The following is an 18,721-nucleotide window of genomic DNA, read 5'->3' on the forward strand; positions in this document are numbered from 1 at the left end:
TTGTTGATTCATTCATTCCATTTCTGCTTCCAAAAAAAGATTTAAAGGTAATTATTTAAAAAAATGGTGTCCTCGAGGTTTTTTCCGTGCTCCAGCCATGGTAAACCTTCCCTCTCTTGCCTCTGGGCCTTTGCATGTACTTCTCCTCTCATCTGGAACAACGTTCCCTTTTCTGATTCCTCCCTGTCCCTTGGGCTTCTGTCTAGACATCACTTCCTCCGGAAAGCCTTCCTTGACTCTCCCTCCTTCCCTAAGCCCTAAGTCTGCATTGAAGGCCCTTCCTGTGTGTTTCCAGGGAACCTTGTTTTTCCCATCAGTGCAGAGCCCCTTCCCCGCTTTTTTCAAGTTGCTTATTATTCTCTTTTTCCTGAGTTACTTCTCGTGAGGGCAGATCTGTGTCCACCTTGTTCACAGGTATAGCTTTAGCAGGGAGCATCCTCTTGGCACAAAAAGTTCAGGCAGTAATTTTTTTTTTCTTGAATGACTGACTAATTGAATTATTGGGTGAAAATAAAGACTATATACATATATAATATTTAGAAAATATAAATCTATATATATATATTTTTTGTGGTACGCGGGCCTCTCACTGTTGTGGCCTCTCCCGTCGCGGAGCACAGCCTCCGGATGCGCAGGCTCAGCGGCCATGGCTCACGGGCCCAGCCGCTCTGCGGCATGTGGGATCTTCCTGGACTGGGGCACGAACCCGTGTCCCCTGCATCGGCAGGCGGACTCTCAACAACTGCGCCACCAGGGAAGCCCTATAAATCTATATTTTTAATTGAAGTATAGTTCATTTACAATATTATATTAGTTGCAGGTGTACAACATAGTGATTCAATATTTTTATAGATTATACTCCATTTAAAGTTATTATAAAATAATGACTATAGGGCTTCCCTGGTGGCGCAGTGGTTGAGAGTCCTGCTGATGCAGGGGACACGGGTTCGTGCCCCGGTCTGGGAAGATCCCACATGCCGCGGAGTGGCTGGGCCCGTGAGCCATGGCCGCTGAACCTGCGTGTCCGGAGCCTGTGCTCCGCGACGGGAGAGGCCACAACAGTGAGAGGCCCGCGTACCACAAAAAAAAAATAATAATAATGACTGTATTTCCCTGTGCTGTACAATATGTCTGTGTTGCTCATTTATTTTATACATAATAGTTTGTGCCTCTTAATCCCTACCCCTATCCTGCCCCTCCCCCTTCCCTCTCCCCACTAGTAATCACTAATTTGTTCTCTATATCTGTGAGCCTGTTTCTCTTTTGTTGTATTAATTCGTTTTATTTTTTAGATTCCACATATAAGTGATAACATACAGTATTTGTCTTCCCTTGATAACATCTATATTTCGAGGAAAAGCAAAGATAATTCTATCAGAAGTTTGAGCTAAAATAGTTTGAGTAGTTTGAACATCATATTTGGCTCTGAGCTTCCTGGCAGCCAAGGCAAAATGGAAATATGATAAGTTATATGATTCTCATTGTTCCAGGAAAGTAAGCTTTCTTTTTTAGTTTTAAGTTCAAAAAGAAACTGATCACCCCATAAGGTACACTGACTATTGTAACAGGCAGCATCTTCATCAACAATTCCAAAAGTGGTATCGTCGGGGGCTTCCCTGGTGGCGCAGTGGTTGAGAGTCCGCCTGCCGATGCAGGGGACACGGGTTCGTGCCCCGGTCTGGGAAGATCCCACATGCCGCGGAGCGGCTGGGCCTGTGAGCCATGGCCGCTGAGCCTGCGTGTCCGGAGCCTGTGCTCCGCAACGGGAGAGGCCACAACAGTGAGAGGCCCGCATACAGCAAAAAAAAAAAAAAAAGTGGTATCGTCCCCACAGTGGGATGAGTAAGGCCTTCACACTCATTTGCCGTTGGGAGACGGTGTTCCTTCAGGAAGCAGAAATGACATAGTCCATCCCAGTAATCTGTGGCCTGCTGGGCTCACTGGACACGTGGGCAGTGAGGACCCAGCATCGTACTAATAGCTAACACAGGTGTCAGGCCCTGTTTGAAGTGCTTTACAAGGATGATCTCACTAAATCTTCACAACAACCTCATGAGGATGGGTCCTATTTTTATTGTCTTTGTTTTACAGATGAGGAGATGGGACAGAGAAGTTAAGAAATGTCCCTGTGGTCACATAGCTAGGAGTGGCAGAGCCGGGATGTAAACCCAGGCAGCCAGGCCCCAGGTTCTGGGCTCCAAACCAGGGTCAAGACTAGGGGAATATGGGAAGACGAGTGAGGCGCTCCCCAAATTCAAAGGGGTCCTCCAAACCTCAGTAATCAGCATAAATAATATTTTAGTGCAATAGTTTAAAACTATTAAAATTAATCTCAAAAAATCCACGATGAACAAAAAAATTTGAAACGATGGGATCTGCTCTTGCGCTTGCCATGCTCACCTCACTGGCACCTCCCCACCCGATTCTCCTCCAAACTGCTCTCTGCTACTCTCTGCCCAGTGCAGTTCTTAGGATCCCTTAGGAGTTAGGGATTTGGAATCAGACGGAGTCCCCTGGATACCCATTGGGCTGCTTGCAAGTTGTATGACCTTGGGCCAGTCACTCAATTTCTGAGCCTCAGTTTCCTCACATGGCAGAGGGCAGTAATAACAGTATTTATAGCACAGGCCTGGGATAGTTTTAAATGTGATATTGAGCAGAAGACACTTGCACGGTAGTGGAGGCTGCCCCAGGCCACTGCTGTCCGTGAACTTCTGGGACTCGGAGGTCGTGGGGTGTTCCTCGGCGGGCACTGCATCTGCTCCATTGTCATTCAGGCTGGTGCACTCCTCATCCCTTAGCGAGTCTGGTTAGTGAGACCTGCATGGGATCTGCCATGGGGCTACCTGGCGACCTCTGGGACCTGGCTGGAAGCAGCTGGCTCGGGGTCAGGCTGCTCCCTGAGTCGTGGTCCCCAAGGAAGTGACAGGAGGGAGGTGCACACACCTGATGGGTTCTCATTCCTCTCTCCTCTTCCCAGTTTGAAGCAGGCCCCTACGGATGTGTCCTGCTCACCCTGTCGGCCATCCTGTCCAGGTCCACAGAGCTGTGAGTATCTTCCTCATTCAATTCTGGGAGCCGGGCTTGTCTGTCTGGTTCACTGCTGCCTCCCCAGAGCCCAGGGCAGAGCTGGGCACACAGTGGGTGCGTTGTGAGCATGGATGAATGAGGCAGTGGACTGGGGCAGTTGGCTGGACAGGGGAGAGAGAACAGTTACATTCTTTGTACATGTGTGTTCAGTGCTACCTTCTCCTCCGTCTCCCCACGTGTGCTGGGGAATGCATGAGATTCAGATCCAAAAGACCCCCCAAAGAGCTTACAGCCTCCCTGGTGTCCCAGCGGCACTGCAATGGGCGGGTACTTGGGCACACACGTGGACTCCTCCGAGACATGTGCGGGGACATAAGAACTGGGAGGTGACTGAGGGCCCTGTGAACTTGCTGTAGGCCAAGGCAGTCCCGAAGGCTTCAAGGTTGGTGTCTAGGGCCAACCCTGAGGGGCTGAGTGTGCCCCGGGGCCTTGGAGGCCGGGGGAGCAGGGAGGCTGGGTCCCCGGCTTGGACTCCACACATCCTTATCAAACATGGCCTCCCGGGCTGCCCAAGAACTGGAGTTCCGCCATCACCCTCATTCCCTAGGAGCTTTCTAGGCCTCTTTTCTGTATTTGTCACCTGGGCATTATGTCACTAGGGAGGGTAGCAGATTAACAGCACATTAATAGGTTTGTAAAGTACAATCGATTGCCCTGTCCACTTCCAAGCAGAGTGCAGACCCCAGAGGGCGTGGAGACCTGGGGGAATGAATTTGCACTTTGCAGGGGTACGTGGTGTTGGGGAAGATTTGGGAACAGCTCTGAGCAGGTGGGCCCTGGGAACTGGGGAGGCAGAAAGAGTAGCCATGGGGAGCCCAGGCTGGGGAGGCCCGGCAGAAGGAGACGCACGCCCCCCACTCCTGGTCCTGGGCGGGCCCTGTCCGAGTTCCCCGTGGCCTCTGGTGTGGGTGGGAGGAGGAGGGCAGGGGCTCTGCAGCCTCGTGCTGCTAGCCTGCCTGCTGCTCGCTGCTCCTGACCTTATTAAATGCATGTGTGTGCACTTTCTAATGGCATTTTCCTTCTAATCCTGCCATAATGATATGATTCATTCCTGGCCGGGCTCACGTGCACGGGCGACTGTAAGCCGCCCTGCCTTCTCCCCAGGCCTGGGTTTGCTAATCCCTGGGCTGACGGGTGTGTGGGTGAGACCCTTGAGCTCCCTGAGGGGAGGCTGAGCTCTCAGGAGGGCCAGGCCCTTTTGCAATCCTCTTGGCCTCAGTTTCCCCGTCTGTATGGGGGCCCCTTGGCTCTGAGGGTCAAGGTCTCTGTGCTCAGTGTCTCTGCTCTAGGTGCCATGGGGCTCGTCAGCCTGGGGGCCGGGCACCCTGTTCACATGCACACTCCTTAGGGACTGCTCTGGCAGCCCTGCCCGTCTGAGGGGTCTTCGGGGCCCCATGTCCAGGCTGTGCTTCACGTTGTCCAGAGCTGGAGCACTAGGGCAGTTTCTGCCGCCTCCCCGCTCCATCCAACCAAGCCACGCAGGGGTCAGTCCCTGCCTAGGTCGTGGCACCTGTGGGGCATCTGTGTTGGGGAGGGTACCTCGCTGGACCTGCACAGCCTCGTGCCCATGGGCCTGAAGTCACAGTGCTGCCATGCCCCTCCCCCTCCACCAGTCACAGACACACACACACACAGACACACACAGACACGGGCACAAAGGGACATACATAGACACAGAAAGAGACATACACAGACACACAGATATACACAGAGACACATGGATACACACACAGACACACACAACGCTGTGGGGGTCCCCTCCTTCCCCTTGTCCCTAGAGAGAGTATATAAAGACAGTCTCTCCTGCATAGGGCCCCCGAGGACCTTCCCTGGGTCCTGGAGGCCAGTGGTTCCGAAGCCTCCCAGGGCAGCTATGGGCAGCCTGGCCCCTGCCTTCCAGGAGGACCTGCACAGAGACCTGCTTTAGCGTTGGCCCCGGCAGTGCTTTGGTGGGAGTTGTCTTACTCCTGTGGCCTCCCTTTCCCTTCTTCTAAGAAGACAGCATAGAGAACATTCTCATCGGCAGTAAGAAGGAAAGCAACCAGCATCTAGTAAGCTTCCGGTGTGCCAGATCCTTTGCTGTAGCATTTTACACGAGACGCATATAATCCCCACGGCAACCCTGTTAGGGGTCACTATTGCGATCACCGTCACCATCTCTGTCTTTCAGGTGAGGAAACGAGGCTCTGAGAGGCGAATGACTTGCCCCAAAGTCACACAGCTCAACCCAGGCAGCCTCGTCCCAGACGGGGTTCTCTGGGTTTTGCTGTTTAAGGACCTGAACTTGGGAATAAAACAGACTTGGTTTCAGGCCTGACTCCAAACTCCTTTGAGCTTGAGTTTCTTACTCTGTAAAATGAGGATGACAATTCCTGCCTCACAAGATTAAATGAAGAAATACATGTCGTGTGCTTGGCAGGGCTCTGGGTGGGTGGCAGGCCTCGGATAGTGGCCGCTGCTGGTCCCATCCTCTCCCAGCTGTGCTCAGGAGCCTCTTGTGCCCCGTGCTGTCCTGTCTTGCTCTCAGTCTTGGCTTGGTGCCTCGTGGTGGAGACATGGCCACAGGGACATCCTGCAATGGGTGATGGGTCCTCCCTGGTGCCAGGAGACTGCTCTTAGGGGGAAGCCCCAGTTCTGCAAACACAGCTTAAAAACCACAGGACCAGGCGATCCCAAGGGCCTTCCTGCTCTGGGGTCCAGTTTTAGCTTTGCTGAACCCTTTGATACCATTTCAGGGTGATCCTGTGCTACTTTGGGCAGTTGAGAACATGACCTGGTAGCCCAAAAAAGAGAGCAAGTCTCTCAAATCATATGCTGTTTGGCCAGGAGAAGTGGAGCTGGGGGAGGAGGGGCTGGGAAACGCAGCCAGACACAGTGAGTATGTGTGCGTTTGTGGCAGAGGGCGTGTGTGGATGGGAGATGGGTGGGTCTGAGGGGCTGGGTGTGAGATGATGTGGGTTTTGGTGGTTGTGTCTGAGATTGTGCGAAGGGTGACTTGATTGTGTGTGTGCGGGAGTGTGAGTGTGACTGAGCGCATGGCCGTCCCTCCCTCCTAGCAAGGCTCTGAGACTCATGCCTGAGGCCCAGGGGCAGCTGTCACAACAGAGTCATTGCCTCCTGTCCACGGGCTGTCCCCAGCCCTGGGTGGAGCCAGGGTGAGGGCGCCATGGGCAGACACAAATGCAGCAGAGTGCAGCCTGGACACTTCACCCTCAGAGGCTCAAAGAACAAGGGGCAAAGCTGGCCTTTGAGTTTTGCTTACCCCAGGCTGAGTGCAGAGGCTTGAGAAGGTTTCATTATTTTCTGCTTGATTTGAAGCCATCCATGTTCTTTCCTAAGATCTCAAATTGCTTACGGTAAATCTCATACAGGCTTTCATGTTCTCCTAGTTCCCCTGCTTTCCAAACCGCATGGCCCAGAACTTTCCCCAGCGCATTCTCACAAGCCCCAAGGATGCCCAAGTTTCTGGGATCAAGGCCAGCTCCGAGCCAGCCCTGCACAGCACAGTGCAGGGGTGGGCCAGCCCCTCGGCACAGGGGACGGCTAGGGTGCTGCCCCCCACCACCACCCCGGGTGACTTAGGCCTGGGCGGCGAGAGGAGACAGCTTGTGAAGAAAACCTTTTCATTCAGTAGACCATTGGCATTCATTACAGTGGCAACTTTGGATGCCCAAGGGCAATCTTGAAAGTCCAAAATAGGCGGTACTTTGTCATTTGCCGAAGTGATTTTCTAGCAGCACAAGCCAGGCACTGGGGGCGTGGAGAAGCCTCCACACCACGTGGTTCTGTGTTCTTTGTAACCATCTCCAGCAGAGGGAAAACAACAACACAGTGAAACAGCCTTGAACTGAAAGCCAGCGTGAGTGTTGGTCTGGCGAAGGCAAGTGACAGAAGCACAGTTCTTAGCCAGCGTAAGCAGAAAACAATGCAATTAACTGATTCATATCAAAAGCCCAGGGCTTTGGGAGTGGCTGGGTCCAGGAACGCAGACAGTGTCTTTGGGACTTGGTGTCCCCCATTCTGTCTCTTTTCTCTCCTTTCCTCTGTCTCGATGTCGTGTTCTCGGGGGAGCCTCCTGCACGGCGGGCTCCAGGGACCCTTTTCTCGGGCTGCCGCAGTTCCTGATGGCCTCATGGTGGCCAGGCCCAGGCCGCAGCCATTGTGGGGCAGGTGAAACTCAGGGGCTCCCCCGGAAGGTGGTCCCTCAGGACCACCCTCAGGGATCTACCACACTGGCTGGGGAAGGGACGGGCTGCGTAGTCAGCAACTGGAGGTATGAGACGGATCAAGGAGCCGAGAGCAGGCCTGAACTCGGGGCTGAGTCAGGTCTGGGCCTGATGGAGGCACTGCAGGCCACTCTCAGAAGTGGAGAGAAGCAGTGATGAAGCTCCCAGTCCACCTCAGGGAGGCTGGGCGGGCCAGTGGATGGCAGCGTAAGGGTTCGAGCAGGGGGCTGTTCAGGTTGAGAAGCCCAGGATTTTGGTGGCCCTAGGTGTGCTGTGCTGGGGGAAGGAAAAGATAGGAGACTTGTCAGCGTTCTCTTCCACCCTCCTGTCGCACCCCCTAAACTCTCCCAGCCCAGGATGGGAGGTGCACACAGACCTGCCCAGACCGGGTACCCTGGCTCGATATGGACAACAACTGCTTTGCAGCCCTGAACGGAGCCTGGCCTTTCTCCCCTGGGTCTTCCAGGTGGGACACGGGAGACCGGGCAGGATGGTAAATGGCCCTCCCTCACGACATGCCAGGCTCTTTGGACTATAGCTGGAAAACAGGAGGAGAGGAACTTTCTCAATGACTTCCAAGACACCCGTCACCTGGACTCGGATTCTGGTGGAGGCCGTGCTAGTGAGTGCTTTCAGCAGACGTGTCTGAGGAGGCCATGGTGGTGGGTGGGAGGCAGACCCAAAGGGCTTGCTGGTACCTTTGTCATCGGAAGCAGCAGATGCTCCACCCAGACCCCACTTCCTTCGACTGACCTTCCTTCCTCGCCCAGGTTCCTTTTCTGGGAGCCCCCAGCTCCCGTGCAGTGAGCAGAGCTCCATCCTGTAGCTCTCCAGCTGGCTCCCCCAACCCGAAGAAGGCAGTTGCTGGAGGCCCAGCCTCATCTGGAGGCGGAGGAGAGAGGGAGGGGCCCTGGGCCCCTGCAGGTGCACAGCAAACGGGCCCCAAATGGTGTGAGCCTGCCCATACCCAGGCCTGTGGAACGGCCTCCAGAAGCTGGGTCCCAGGCTGTGTTTGAAGGCAGGCAGAAGCAAGTGTCCTGCCCAAGCAGCTGAGGCTGGCCTGGAACAGCCCACCCCAGGCTTTGGGGGCTGCCAGCAACCCAAGGGACAGGCCCATAGGCCTGGAACCATCATCCCATTCTGCAGCTGTGGGGACCAAGGTTCTGAGAATTAAGGGCAGGTTGGCACACAGCTGACACCATCACCCGAGTCTCCTGTGCCTGCATCTCCCATCCTGGGCTAGGGGAGGAATGACAGGCGCTGGTCAGCTGTGTCTGCCCACTTAGAAGGAGAATGGGAAACAGGACCCCAGGGAGTCCCAGACCAAACTGATGCTTGTCCACCGGCTTCACTCTCCACCTCATTTCAGCTGGCATAGTCTGGTCCCAGGCTGCTGAAATGTCAAGTCATGGCCCGTGAGTGCCAGTGGGGTGTGGCTGAGGGCAGCAGGTCTGCGCATAGACAGAGCCTGAAGGCTGGATGCAGAGAAGGGCGACCAAGCCCAGGCCACGCCGGGGTTAGTGGCAGAACTGGGAGGGTCTCCTGATGCTCGGTGCATCTAGCACCCCTACCCACTCACCCCAGAGCTATACATACCTCCTTGTTCCACGAAGGGCTTGCTTAGGTGCCCAGGTAGAGAGGATAGGCCTCAGGAGGTAGGAGAGGCCATTAACCTTTTTTTTTTTTTTTGCGGTACGCGGGCCTCTCACTGTTGTGGCCTTTCCCGTTGCGGAGCACAGGCTCTGGATGCGCAGGCTCAGCGGCCATGGCTCACGGGCCCAGCCGCTCCGTGGCATGTGGGATCTTCCCGGACCAGGGCACGAACCCGTGTCCCCTGCATTGGCAGGCGGACTCTCAACCACTGCGCCACCAGGGAAGCCCCCCACCTTTTTTTAACATCTTTATTGAAGTATAATTGCTTTACAATGGTGTGTTAGTTTCTGCTCTATAACAAAGTGAATCAGCTATACGTATACATATATCCCCATACCTCCTCCCTCCCGCGCCTCCCTCCCACCCTGCCCATCCCACCCAAGCCACTAACCTTTTGAAAGAATCTTTTGTTCCAGGCCAGCTTCAGCCATTTGGGTGGGAAGCTTGCTTCTGCCTGCCTCCAGACAAGGCCTGGGTGGGACCCAGCTTCCGGAAGCCGTTCCGCAGGGCAGGCTCACATCATTTAGGGCCCGTTTGCTGTGCACCTGCAGGGTTAGGGCCCAGTTCTGGGCACCATGGGGCCAGACGGACACAACATAACCCAGGCCCTCCAAGTCCTTGCTACCTGGAGGGGCAAGGCTGGCACCCGAAAAGCAGGGGGTGGGCACTCTTAGGAAGGGGATGTCTGCAGGGAGATGGGGCACATCTCTCTGGGGCAAGGGAGGTGTCCCTTTGTGGAGGAGGTGACAGTTAGCAGGGCTCTGAGCATTATGTGGGAAGGGTTGTGGCAGGCAGCAAGAACGAAGCAGGCAAAGGCTAGCAGAGGGGTTTTTGCAGGGAAGGGCTCCTCGAGGCGCGGTTGGAAGGAAGGTGCCGGCCCGTGGAAGAGGACTGGGGGAGGTGAGGTGGAAGGCAGTGGGGGAAGGGCTTGGGAATCTCTGCTTTCTCCTCCTTCTTCCAGGCAGGTCCCTCTCTCTCCATCCATGCTCCTTGCCCTGCTTCCTGGGTCCCCTTCCTCTTTAGGGCCCGTGCCTGCAGAATGGAAATAATACCCGTGCCCTCTAACCTGTGGAGCTGTCTGCAGTTTACAGGGCCTTTTTATGGCCTCAGCCCTTATTGCAACGACTCTTTGAGGTGGTTATTGTTATCGCCATCAGGGGATGACACACCCAAGGCTCAGAGGTAGAAAGAAATTTGCCAAAGGTCACACAGCGCAGGTGGCAGAGGGGGCCTGACACCCAGGTATTCTGACGCATTGTCCATTCCCTGTTAACGTTTCTGAGAAAACAGTCAATATCCGCCACATCCAAATCCTTTTCAGATATTCATGGCCACAGTTCAATTGCTGGGAGCGGAGACTCCATTTATTCTGGGATTTTGGCCGTGATACGAATAGTGGAGGTTGCAGGAATCATGACCTCTCAGTCATTGTTTTGTTGTTGTTGTTGTTATTGCTGGTATTGCAGGAAAAAGGAAGTTACATTTACTAAATGTCAGATGCTTTATATAGTTCATCTCGTTCAGTTCTCACAGCAATCTGTAATAGAAGGAGGCGTCTTCATACCCATTTTACTGGTGGGGAAACTGAGGCTCAGAGAGAGGAGCAACCGGTAAGCGGCAGCAGCTGGATTTGAATCCCAGGCTCCCTGACTTCAGAGCCCACGTTCTCTTAGTTGTTCCACAGCTGTCCTTTCGCTGCTGATATTGTCCTCAAGAGTCAGTAGAAGTCCTACCAAACAATGGGTGATTGTTTCTGGAGGCCGCTGCAGGTGGCAGGGAGTGCAGTGGAAGGTGCAGTCTCTGGGGGAGCGTGTCCTGGGAGGGACAGGCAGGAGCTGACCCAGTGGAATGTGGTGGTGCCCCGGGCCTGGTGCCCTAGAGGTCAGGTGGGGGGGAGGTGGCTGGTTGGGTCCTCCCGGGTTAATGACCAGCTATTTTAGGCATGATGTTTTAAATATCAGAGTCGTGGACCAGGCACACTTGTTCACATCCTGGAAGGTCCCCGGAGACCCCTTGCTCCAGGCCTCTGGTTTTATAAATGCAGACACAGGCTGAGAGCGAGGCATTGACTTGCCCGAGGTCACTCAGCCAAGTCCAGGCCATTGACCCCTCCTCTTGTGGACACTGATTTTAGGTGAATTTTGGCTGTAGACCAGAACCATATTTGTAGGCCACTTGGACATTTTTTCCTTCTTATTCAGAAACTTCTGCACAAAATGCCCAGATTCATATGTTCAGTCGTGTGTTGGGGAAGCTTTAGAGGGAAGGGACAAGCTGAGTCCCGGCCGGGGAGGGTGGGGACCAGGAGTGGGGCTTCAGGGCTCAGGGGTCTGCCTAGAGCTGGCCGGCCAGGTTGACTATCACGTGTTTCAGGCCACCCTAGACAGTGTGATGTTGGTGCCAGGGACACAGTCCCTGACTCTGTGTGACCACAAGTCCCTTCTCCTTTCTGGGCCTCAGTTTCCCCATCAGTAGAACAGAGATGGCCGCTCTTGCCCGCTGACCTCACAAGACTTTAGGGAGGACAGTGTCCCTGAAAGCGTCTGAGACCGCAGACTCTGCAGATCTGAGGCTCGGGTGCTGTAAGCTGCTCAGTGGCAGAACCTCTGCCCCTCTGAGCCCTGTGCCAGAGGGCGGGCTGGACAGAGGCAGTGGAGTTCTAGGACCAGCTTCAGCCTGAATGTGGGCTGGCACCTGTCACTAGCCCTGGACCAGCTGCATCCTTTCTCTAGCCATCCATTCTCCCATCTGCAAAATGCTGGGCCCCGGAGGCTCTGCCAGCTCTGATGTCCTCTTTGTTCTGTTTCTTGGTGCAGTGCGGTGTCTCTGGGACCTCCCGCTGGGGGCAGAGCTGGGAGAAGCCGTTCTTGCTGGCATCCTGGGCAGAGCCCCTTCCTCTGTCAGGGGGTGGACTGGACACCCCCAGGGTCAGGCCATCACCCCAGACCATTGGTCCAGGTTCTGGCCCTTGGCTTCCAGAATGCTGAGGAGGCTGGCGGCAGGGCAGCCAGGGCCAAACCCGTCCTCATAAGTTTCCATGCCCTGGGCAAGTCCACTCAGGCTTCCCCCGCTCTGTGCTTCCTGCAGTCTAAACTCCAGGCAAGCTCCTGTTCCCTGAAGTGTTCCCCAGTGCAGGACAGTCTCAGGGGGCGGACTTCATCAGGCCCTGGCTCCCCTCACCCAGCCCGGCGCCTGGGTCCTCGGGCTATGCAGAACTCTCCTGGGGCCCAGTGTTGTCCAGCTCCCAGGAGGACTGTGGAAGGAATAAGCTGCTCTTTAGACTGGCATGGTCAGTCCCAGGGGAGGGCCCATCACAGCTTATAGCTCTGAAGCCCAGAAAGTAGGAACCTTAGAGCTCAGGCAGCCCCTCCATGGATTCAGCCCCTGCTCCCAGGACACTGCCTGCCCTTGTGCAAGTCCCTCATGTTGCAGAAGGGGAGACTGAGCCCCAGAGAGGAGAGGTCTGGTCCCAAACGAGCTTAGAAACTCAAGCTCCATGACTCCATAGCAGAAATGCTTTCTTGTGGATTTTACTAACTGTGGCCGAACAGGGACGGTTTGTGGTCCACACGAGAAGACGGGCTGGGTTGACACTGCAGGGCCCAGCCGAGAACCACGGAGGCTGGGGGTCCTCAGGAAGGGCCTTGGAGGCTGGCCTGCCAGAAACGACGCAGCGGGCCTGGGAAGGGGCCAGCTGGGGGGACGGAGGAGGCCACACGGCAAGACAGGGCTAGAACTCCGGTCTGGTGATGGCCCCGCCGTGTGAATCGCCTCCTCTCTGGGGCAGAGCAGAAGCCGCTGTTTCTTTGCTCCAGGATTCCTCACACTCAGCTCTCCAGGGATTTCCCCTAGAGCGAGGTCTGGGCATCTAGATTTGCCAAAGTTGTAAATCTCTTAAGCCATAAGCTGCTCCTTGGCATCTCCCAAATGCCCTAGTATGAAATACAGATGTTCCTCCTTTTTAAGATCTGAGCCCACTTCTGAATTTCCCATCGTGTTTGCACCTAAGGATGCAATTACCATTTCCTCCTATTGTCCTTTCTGCCTGTCCCTCTGCTCTCAGCTGACGCAGGCGCTCAAACCCGCTGGGTGAACACGAGGCTGTGAGAAGATCAGACTGCTTCTGAAAGTTTCGGGGTGGCTTGGGGCCAGCGATCCTTATCAGTCCACCCAGGGCTCCTCGGAGGCTATTTTCTTCCCTTCAGAAGATGCCTGTATATGTGCCGCAGGGAGCGTTTCCATCAATTCTTCTGCCCAAGCCAGTGCCAGCCACACGCCGACCTCGTCCATTTGTCCCCCGTCCCCCAGCTGGCCCCTTCCCAGGCCCGCTGGGTCGTTTCTGGCAGGCCAGCCTCCAAGGCCCTTCCTGAGGACCCGCAGCCTCCGTGGTTCTCGGCTGGGCCCTGCAGTGTCAACCCAGCCCGTCTTCTCGTGTGGACCACAAACCGTCCCTGTTCGGCCACAGTTAGTAAAATCCACAAGAAAGCATTTCTGCTATGGAGTCATGGAGCTTGAGTTTCTAAGCTCGTTTGGGACCAGAGTGTATGTTTTAGGTTTGTGGACTTATGGCAGATTGAGATTTAAAGCATAAAAGTGAGACCAGGTTTTTTCTTCTCTTCCACTAAAAGGAAAAACAAACGTCATGATTGCTTGCCTCTTCCTACCTCTGGGCCACCCCTCGGTGCTCTCTTTGGGGTGCAGATGCAGACCGTGCTGGGTGGGGCTCCCTGGTGAGGCCAGCTCCCTGGCCTCACATCTCCCCCCTGGCGTTACCTCTCTGAGCTTCTTTCCATGTCTGTAAAATAAAGTAATTCCTACTTCACTGGGTGGCTGGAGGTTTGAAATGCTGTCCTCTAGTGCGGTCTGTAGGTGGGAGCTCCTTTCCTGTTACCCATCTGTCCCACGGCTCTGTTCAACAATAATGCTTGGTCTCCCGAGGGATTTACTTTGGGGTAAAAGGAATAATAATGTCCTCATGGTGGGCTTTCTAGACGGTAGGATGGTTTTGAGATTTGGGGGCAGGGGGCTTGCCTGCTGGTGCTGACCTCACATGTGACAGGGCCATTGCTGACCTGACACTCTGCACCGTTCTGGCCCCCAGTAGCATACAGCCCTAGAAATCTCTTTCTTTCAGTTTGGTGGGTTTCTTTTGGCAAAGGGGCTTTTCACCTTGTGCCCTTAGGGGGACCCCATTCTGAAGGTGGAGCCACAGAGGTGATCTAGGGTCGGGGGGAACACAGACCTCGGAGACTGGCAGCTAGATCTCCTGCCAGCTCCATCGCCCACGAGCTGAGTGCCCTGGGCACGTCAATTCTTCTCTGAGCCTTGGTTTTTCTCTCAGGGTTTAGGGAATAATAGTCATACTCGGCCTGGTACAGAGTCTATGCCCAGGTGGTGGCAGCTGTTGTTTTAGGACTCAAGAAGGCATGAGAGGCCATTCCTCCCATTTAACCGACTTGCAGACCGAGGACTGGAGGTGGCAGGGGATGTCCCAGTCCCCATCCTTAGTAAGCGACAGTGGGAGTGTGAATGCAGGACGTGGATTCCAAACCCAGGGCCCTTTCGGCTGTGGCATGCTTCCATCACGAACCTCTGGTGTCTGCCGAGGGCCTGGTGGCCCTCTGCAGGCCAGAGTGGAGGCCATTGCCCAGAGCAGAGTGAGCCCCGGACTCCGGCCCCAGGGAGGGCACAGGGCACAGAGGCTCAGGTTCCCGCCAAATCTGGAATTCGGGGCCTCAGCCTGGAACCCGAGGGGAGGCCCTGGCCACCCTCGAGGTTTGCCCGGCATTCTGAATCAGCCAGGGGTGTGCTAACAGCCCTTTCTTCTTGCTCTCCAGTGTCCGCCAGGACTTCGACGTCCCCACCAGCCACCTGATTGGAGCACACGGATACTGCACGCAGGTCAGGGCCGCAGGGGGGCGTGGGGTGGTCAGGCGCTCCTTTCCCTTCCTCTTGCCTTCTGTCTTTGCCCCTGCCAGCACTCCCCAAGCAGCTTTCGTGTCCCGCCTCTGCTGGGCTTCTTCCTCACGGAGACCTAGAAAGGGAACTCAGGTTAACTTCTGTTTCTGGAGTTTGCTGTACCCGATCTGTGTGCCCGGAGCTGCAGGGGGTGCAAGAGAGGCAGAGCCGGGTGCTGCCCAGCCCGGAGCCCCGGCATAGGCTGGGAGCCCCAGGCCCAGCCTGGGGGACGACGGCCATGGCACCCTACGATGGTATAGCACATTGTCTTTATGATGACTCACCCCTATGCATCTTCACAAAGGGGCCCTCGAGTGGCTTTGTGGAGGGCAGGGGGTCCCTTAGCACAACTGCTTGTCGTCGATCCTCCCCGTCACCCGGTGACACAAGGAAAGGGATCTGTTTCAGATCCTATCCGCGAGTGTCAGGACTGGAGCCAAATGCTACACGTGACTACTGTCTGAGCCCTTCTCTGCATGGCAGGGCCTCCTGAGTGGCCACCAGGCCACAGTTAAATCTGACCCTCAGCGTATCTGGGGGCGGCGTGTGTAGCACAGACAGGCTGAGCAGAGCTGCTCTGGCTGCTGGGCCCAGCTGAGGACCCAGTTGTCCTAGGGGTCCTGGCTCCCTTGTGCCAGCCCTGAAAACATACCTGGGCACCATGCAAGGGCCAGCTTGGGGCCTGTGGTTTGTCCAAGGCACCCAAGGAGATGTGAGGTTGGCTGCAGCTTGCCCCCCAGAGAAAGGTTTCAGGCTGAGCGACTGCCAGTGGTGGTCCAGCTCCTGCTCTGGGTGCCTGTCCTCCCCGTGGGAGCTTCCCGACGCGCTGTCAGAGAGCGATGTGACCCAGGGGTGGGCAGTTAAGCAGCGTACAGAGGATGCAGAACAGAGTCTGGGGCTGGATTCCGAGCTGTGTCGGCAGTTTCACTTGCGGCGTGAGCTGGAGCATTTGGACTAGATCGGTGCTTCTTAAACTTTGATTGTGCACACGCGTCCCGCAGAGTCTCGCTGAAGAGGAGGCTCAGATTCCGTGGGCCCGGGCCAGGGCCTGAGGTTTTGAATTTCTAACAGGCTTCCAGGAAGGGTGATGCCGCTGGTCCACGGACTACACTTTGAGTAGTAAGGAACCAGACGACCGCTAAGCTTTGCCACTGTGTGATTTTGAGTCTAGGGGCAGGGAGCGTCCTGTCACTCTTTCTCCCCCATGTTGAGGAGGCTTCCTGCTCTGAGGAAGGTTTTGAGACACACCCCAGATGGGGAGCAGGACCTTTTCTCCCCCTTGAAAACCCGCTGGGAGCACTTGCATGTGTCTGAAGAAGGCCATGCCTCTCTTAGGCAGCTGCTGGCCCTGAGGTGCAGTATCTCAGAGCAGACATTTCCTCCAGATTCTTTCTCGTTTCCTCTGCAAGAACACAATGAGGCCCCCTCGGTATCTCCCTCCAATGAGGGCCCCTCTGCGGCCATCAGAAGGGCCTCTTTTACTACCTCTGGGGCAGGGATCCTGGGGTGGACGGAGGGATTTATTAACCTGAGCATCACTCTCACAATTCCGGGGAAAACACTTCTGTGAACTCTGCCCTCCAGAGTTTATGATGGGCAAGGGCTGTTATGGCCATTCCCACGTACCGTGGAGGAGATTCCTGCGGGCTGGCCTCACGCACACGCCAGCCCTGGCAGAAGGAGTTAGACAGAAGCTCCTGCCCCAGCGCTAAGGCTGGGCTCGCGTGTATCCTTCCTTAGCAGGGCAGCGCGTACTGAGCGGTTGCCCTCCGTTTTGAATCTTTGGCTGACCAGGTGGTACCCTGAGGGTAACAAGTGAGGGGAGAGGGAAGGGACACCAGAAAGGGGGCCGGAAAGTGAGGGTGGGAGTCCGGCTCTGTCACTAAGCAGCTGTGTGGCCTGGGCAAATCCTCTCCCATCTGCAAGCCTGTTTCCACATTCCTGACAGGAGGTTGGAGCCCTGGATGCTCTGCTTGAGGAAGGGCCCTTGCAGACAACCCAGTGCCGGAGGCACTGGCTAAAGGAGATGGCCAGAGAGTCAGAGCTCCACAAGTCACCATCTCCTGGTTCTGGGGTTGGCAGGCTTGCTGGCCTGTCGGGTGCGAGGCATGAGTCGTGCAGCCATGCAGCCAACAGAGGCAGAGACAGAGGGGGAACCCAGGCTGGGGCCCGCCTGCCTTCTCCTCCCTGCCCCTGCTACCCTCTCCTTTCCTTCCCCCCCTTGAAGACCCCGCCCTCACTGGTGAAATCCCAATATGGCCTGGAGCTGAGTTATTGGTGTCACCCCATTGTCAGCTTCCTGGTGTTGATAATGTACTCTGGTTATGTAAGATGTTATCGTTGGGGGAAGCTGGGTGAAGGGTGCACAGGAACTCTGTACTATTTTTGAAACTTCTTTTGATTCTAAAATTATTTCAAAATCAAAAAAGCTTATTAAAAAATATCCAAGACTTCAAGACCCACCCAAATGCCGCTTCTCCACAAAGCGGCTCCGACTCAGTCATGTGGTCCTGTGTCTGTGTGGACCACAAGTGCTCTGTGCACACATTGTTATAGCCCCAGTCACATCCTACATTGTGCTTCAGGCGTGCAGGCCCGCACTGGTCCCCCCTCTAGACCCGGACGCCCGAGGTCAGGAGCCACTCTTTCCCTCCAGCGGGACCCGCACCCCACCCCCAGCCAACCCACACACAGGGTCCTGGGCACAGTTGGCGCCCAGTGAATGCTTGTGGAATAAGGATTGATGAGTTCCCAGAGTCACTTTGATGGGCAGAGTTGGCAGCTTCCCTGAGGTCTGTGGGAACGCTGAAGTCACGGCCCCCTCTGATTTCGGTCTCTCGCCCTCCTTGCTTTCTTCCTTCCTTTTCCACCCTTTTTCTCTTGTTCCCCAACTCCCCTTGACAAACCTTTCCCCTTTCCCTCATCAACAGGAACTTGTCAATCTGCTCCTGACCGGGAAAGCCGTGTCCAATGTTTTCAACGACGTGGTTGAGCTCGATTCTGGCAACGGGAACATCACGCTCCTCAAAGGCATCGCCGCGCGCAGCGACATCGGCTTCCTGTCCCTCTTTGAACACTACAGCGTGTGCCAGGTACCGAGCCCTCGGGCCTCCAGAGACCCAAGAGCCTGGCTCCCTGGGACCAACAGGAGGGAGGGAGGAGAAGGAGAGTTGGCTCCAGTTCCCGGAGCTGGGTCCAGTCTCAATCACGGAGCGTATGGGCAAACTGCAGCTTCACCGCCATCCAGTACAGGCATGTAGTTCCCTCCCAGAGCCAGCTGATACCATGAAAGGGACTTCTAGGGATTTACAGTGTGCTCGTGCATTAGGGTGGCCGCAGTTGTCGTGTGTGTGTGTGTGTTGGCCAGGGGGTCTTCTCCAGGGACAAGGGCCTGAGGTCTTGGGCCTTGTGTTAGTTTCCTAGGGCTGTCTCAACAAAGCACCACAAACTGGGTGACTTAAAACCACAGAAACGGGGCTTCCCTGGTGGCGCAGTGGTTGAGAGTCTGCCTGCCGATGCAGGGGACACGGGTTCGTGCCCCGGTCCAGGAGGATCCCACATGCCGCAGAGCGGCTGGGCCCGTGAGCCATGGCCGCTGAGCCTGCGCGTCCGGAGCCCGTGCTCCGCAACGGGAGAGGCCCTCTCACAACAGTGAGAGGCCCGCATACCGCAAAAAAACCCAAAAAACAAAAAAACCACAGAAACGTGTTGTTTCATAGTTCTGGAGCAGAAGTTCTCCTAACAGAAGTCCAAAATCAAGGTGTCGGCAGGGCAACACTCCTCCTGGAGCCCAC

The 18,721-nt window shown here is 55.6% G+C and overlaps 1 protein-coding gene across 1 annotated transcript in view; it reads left to right on the plus strand.

The window, feature by feature from the left end:
* MINDY4 (MINDY lysine 48 deubiquitinase 4) overlaps positions 1-18,721 on the plus strand; it is a 153,327-nt gene that overhangs the window by 117,521 nt on the left and 17,085 nt on the right. Inside the window, exons 13-15 of the mRNA XM_079711487.1 lie at positions 2,981-3,048; positions 14,807-14,870; positions 17,858-18,019. Of these exons, the coding sequence (XP_079567613.1) occupies positions 2,981-3,048; positions 14,807-14,870; positions 17,858-18,019 (294 nt within the window). The remainder of the gene's footprint in view (positions 1-2,980; positions 3,049-14,806; positions 14,871-17,857; positions 18,020-18,721) is intronic.

The sequence above is a fragment of the Hyperoodon ampullatus genome (assembly GCF_949752795.1).
Source record: "Hyperoodon ampullatus genome assembly, chromosome: 9".
Classification (NCBI taxonomy): Eukaryota; Metazoa; Chordata; class Mammalia; order Artiodactyla; family Ziphiidae; genus Hyperoodon; species Hyperoodon ampullatus.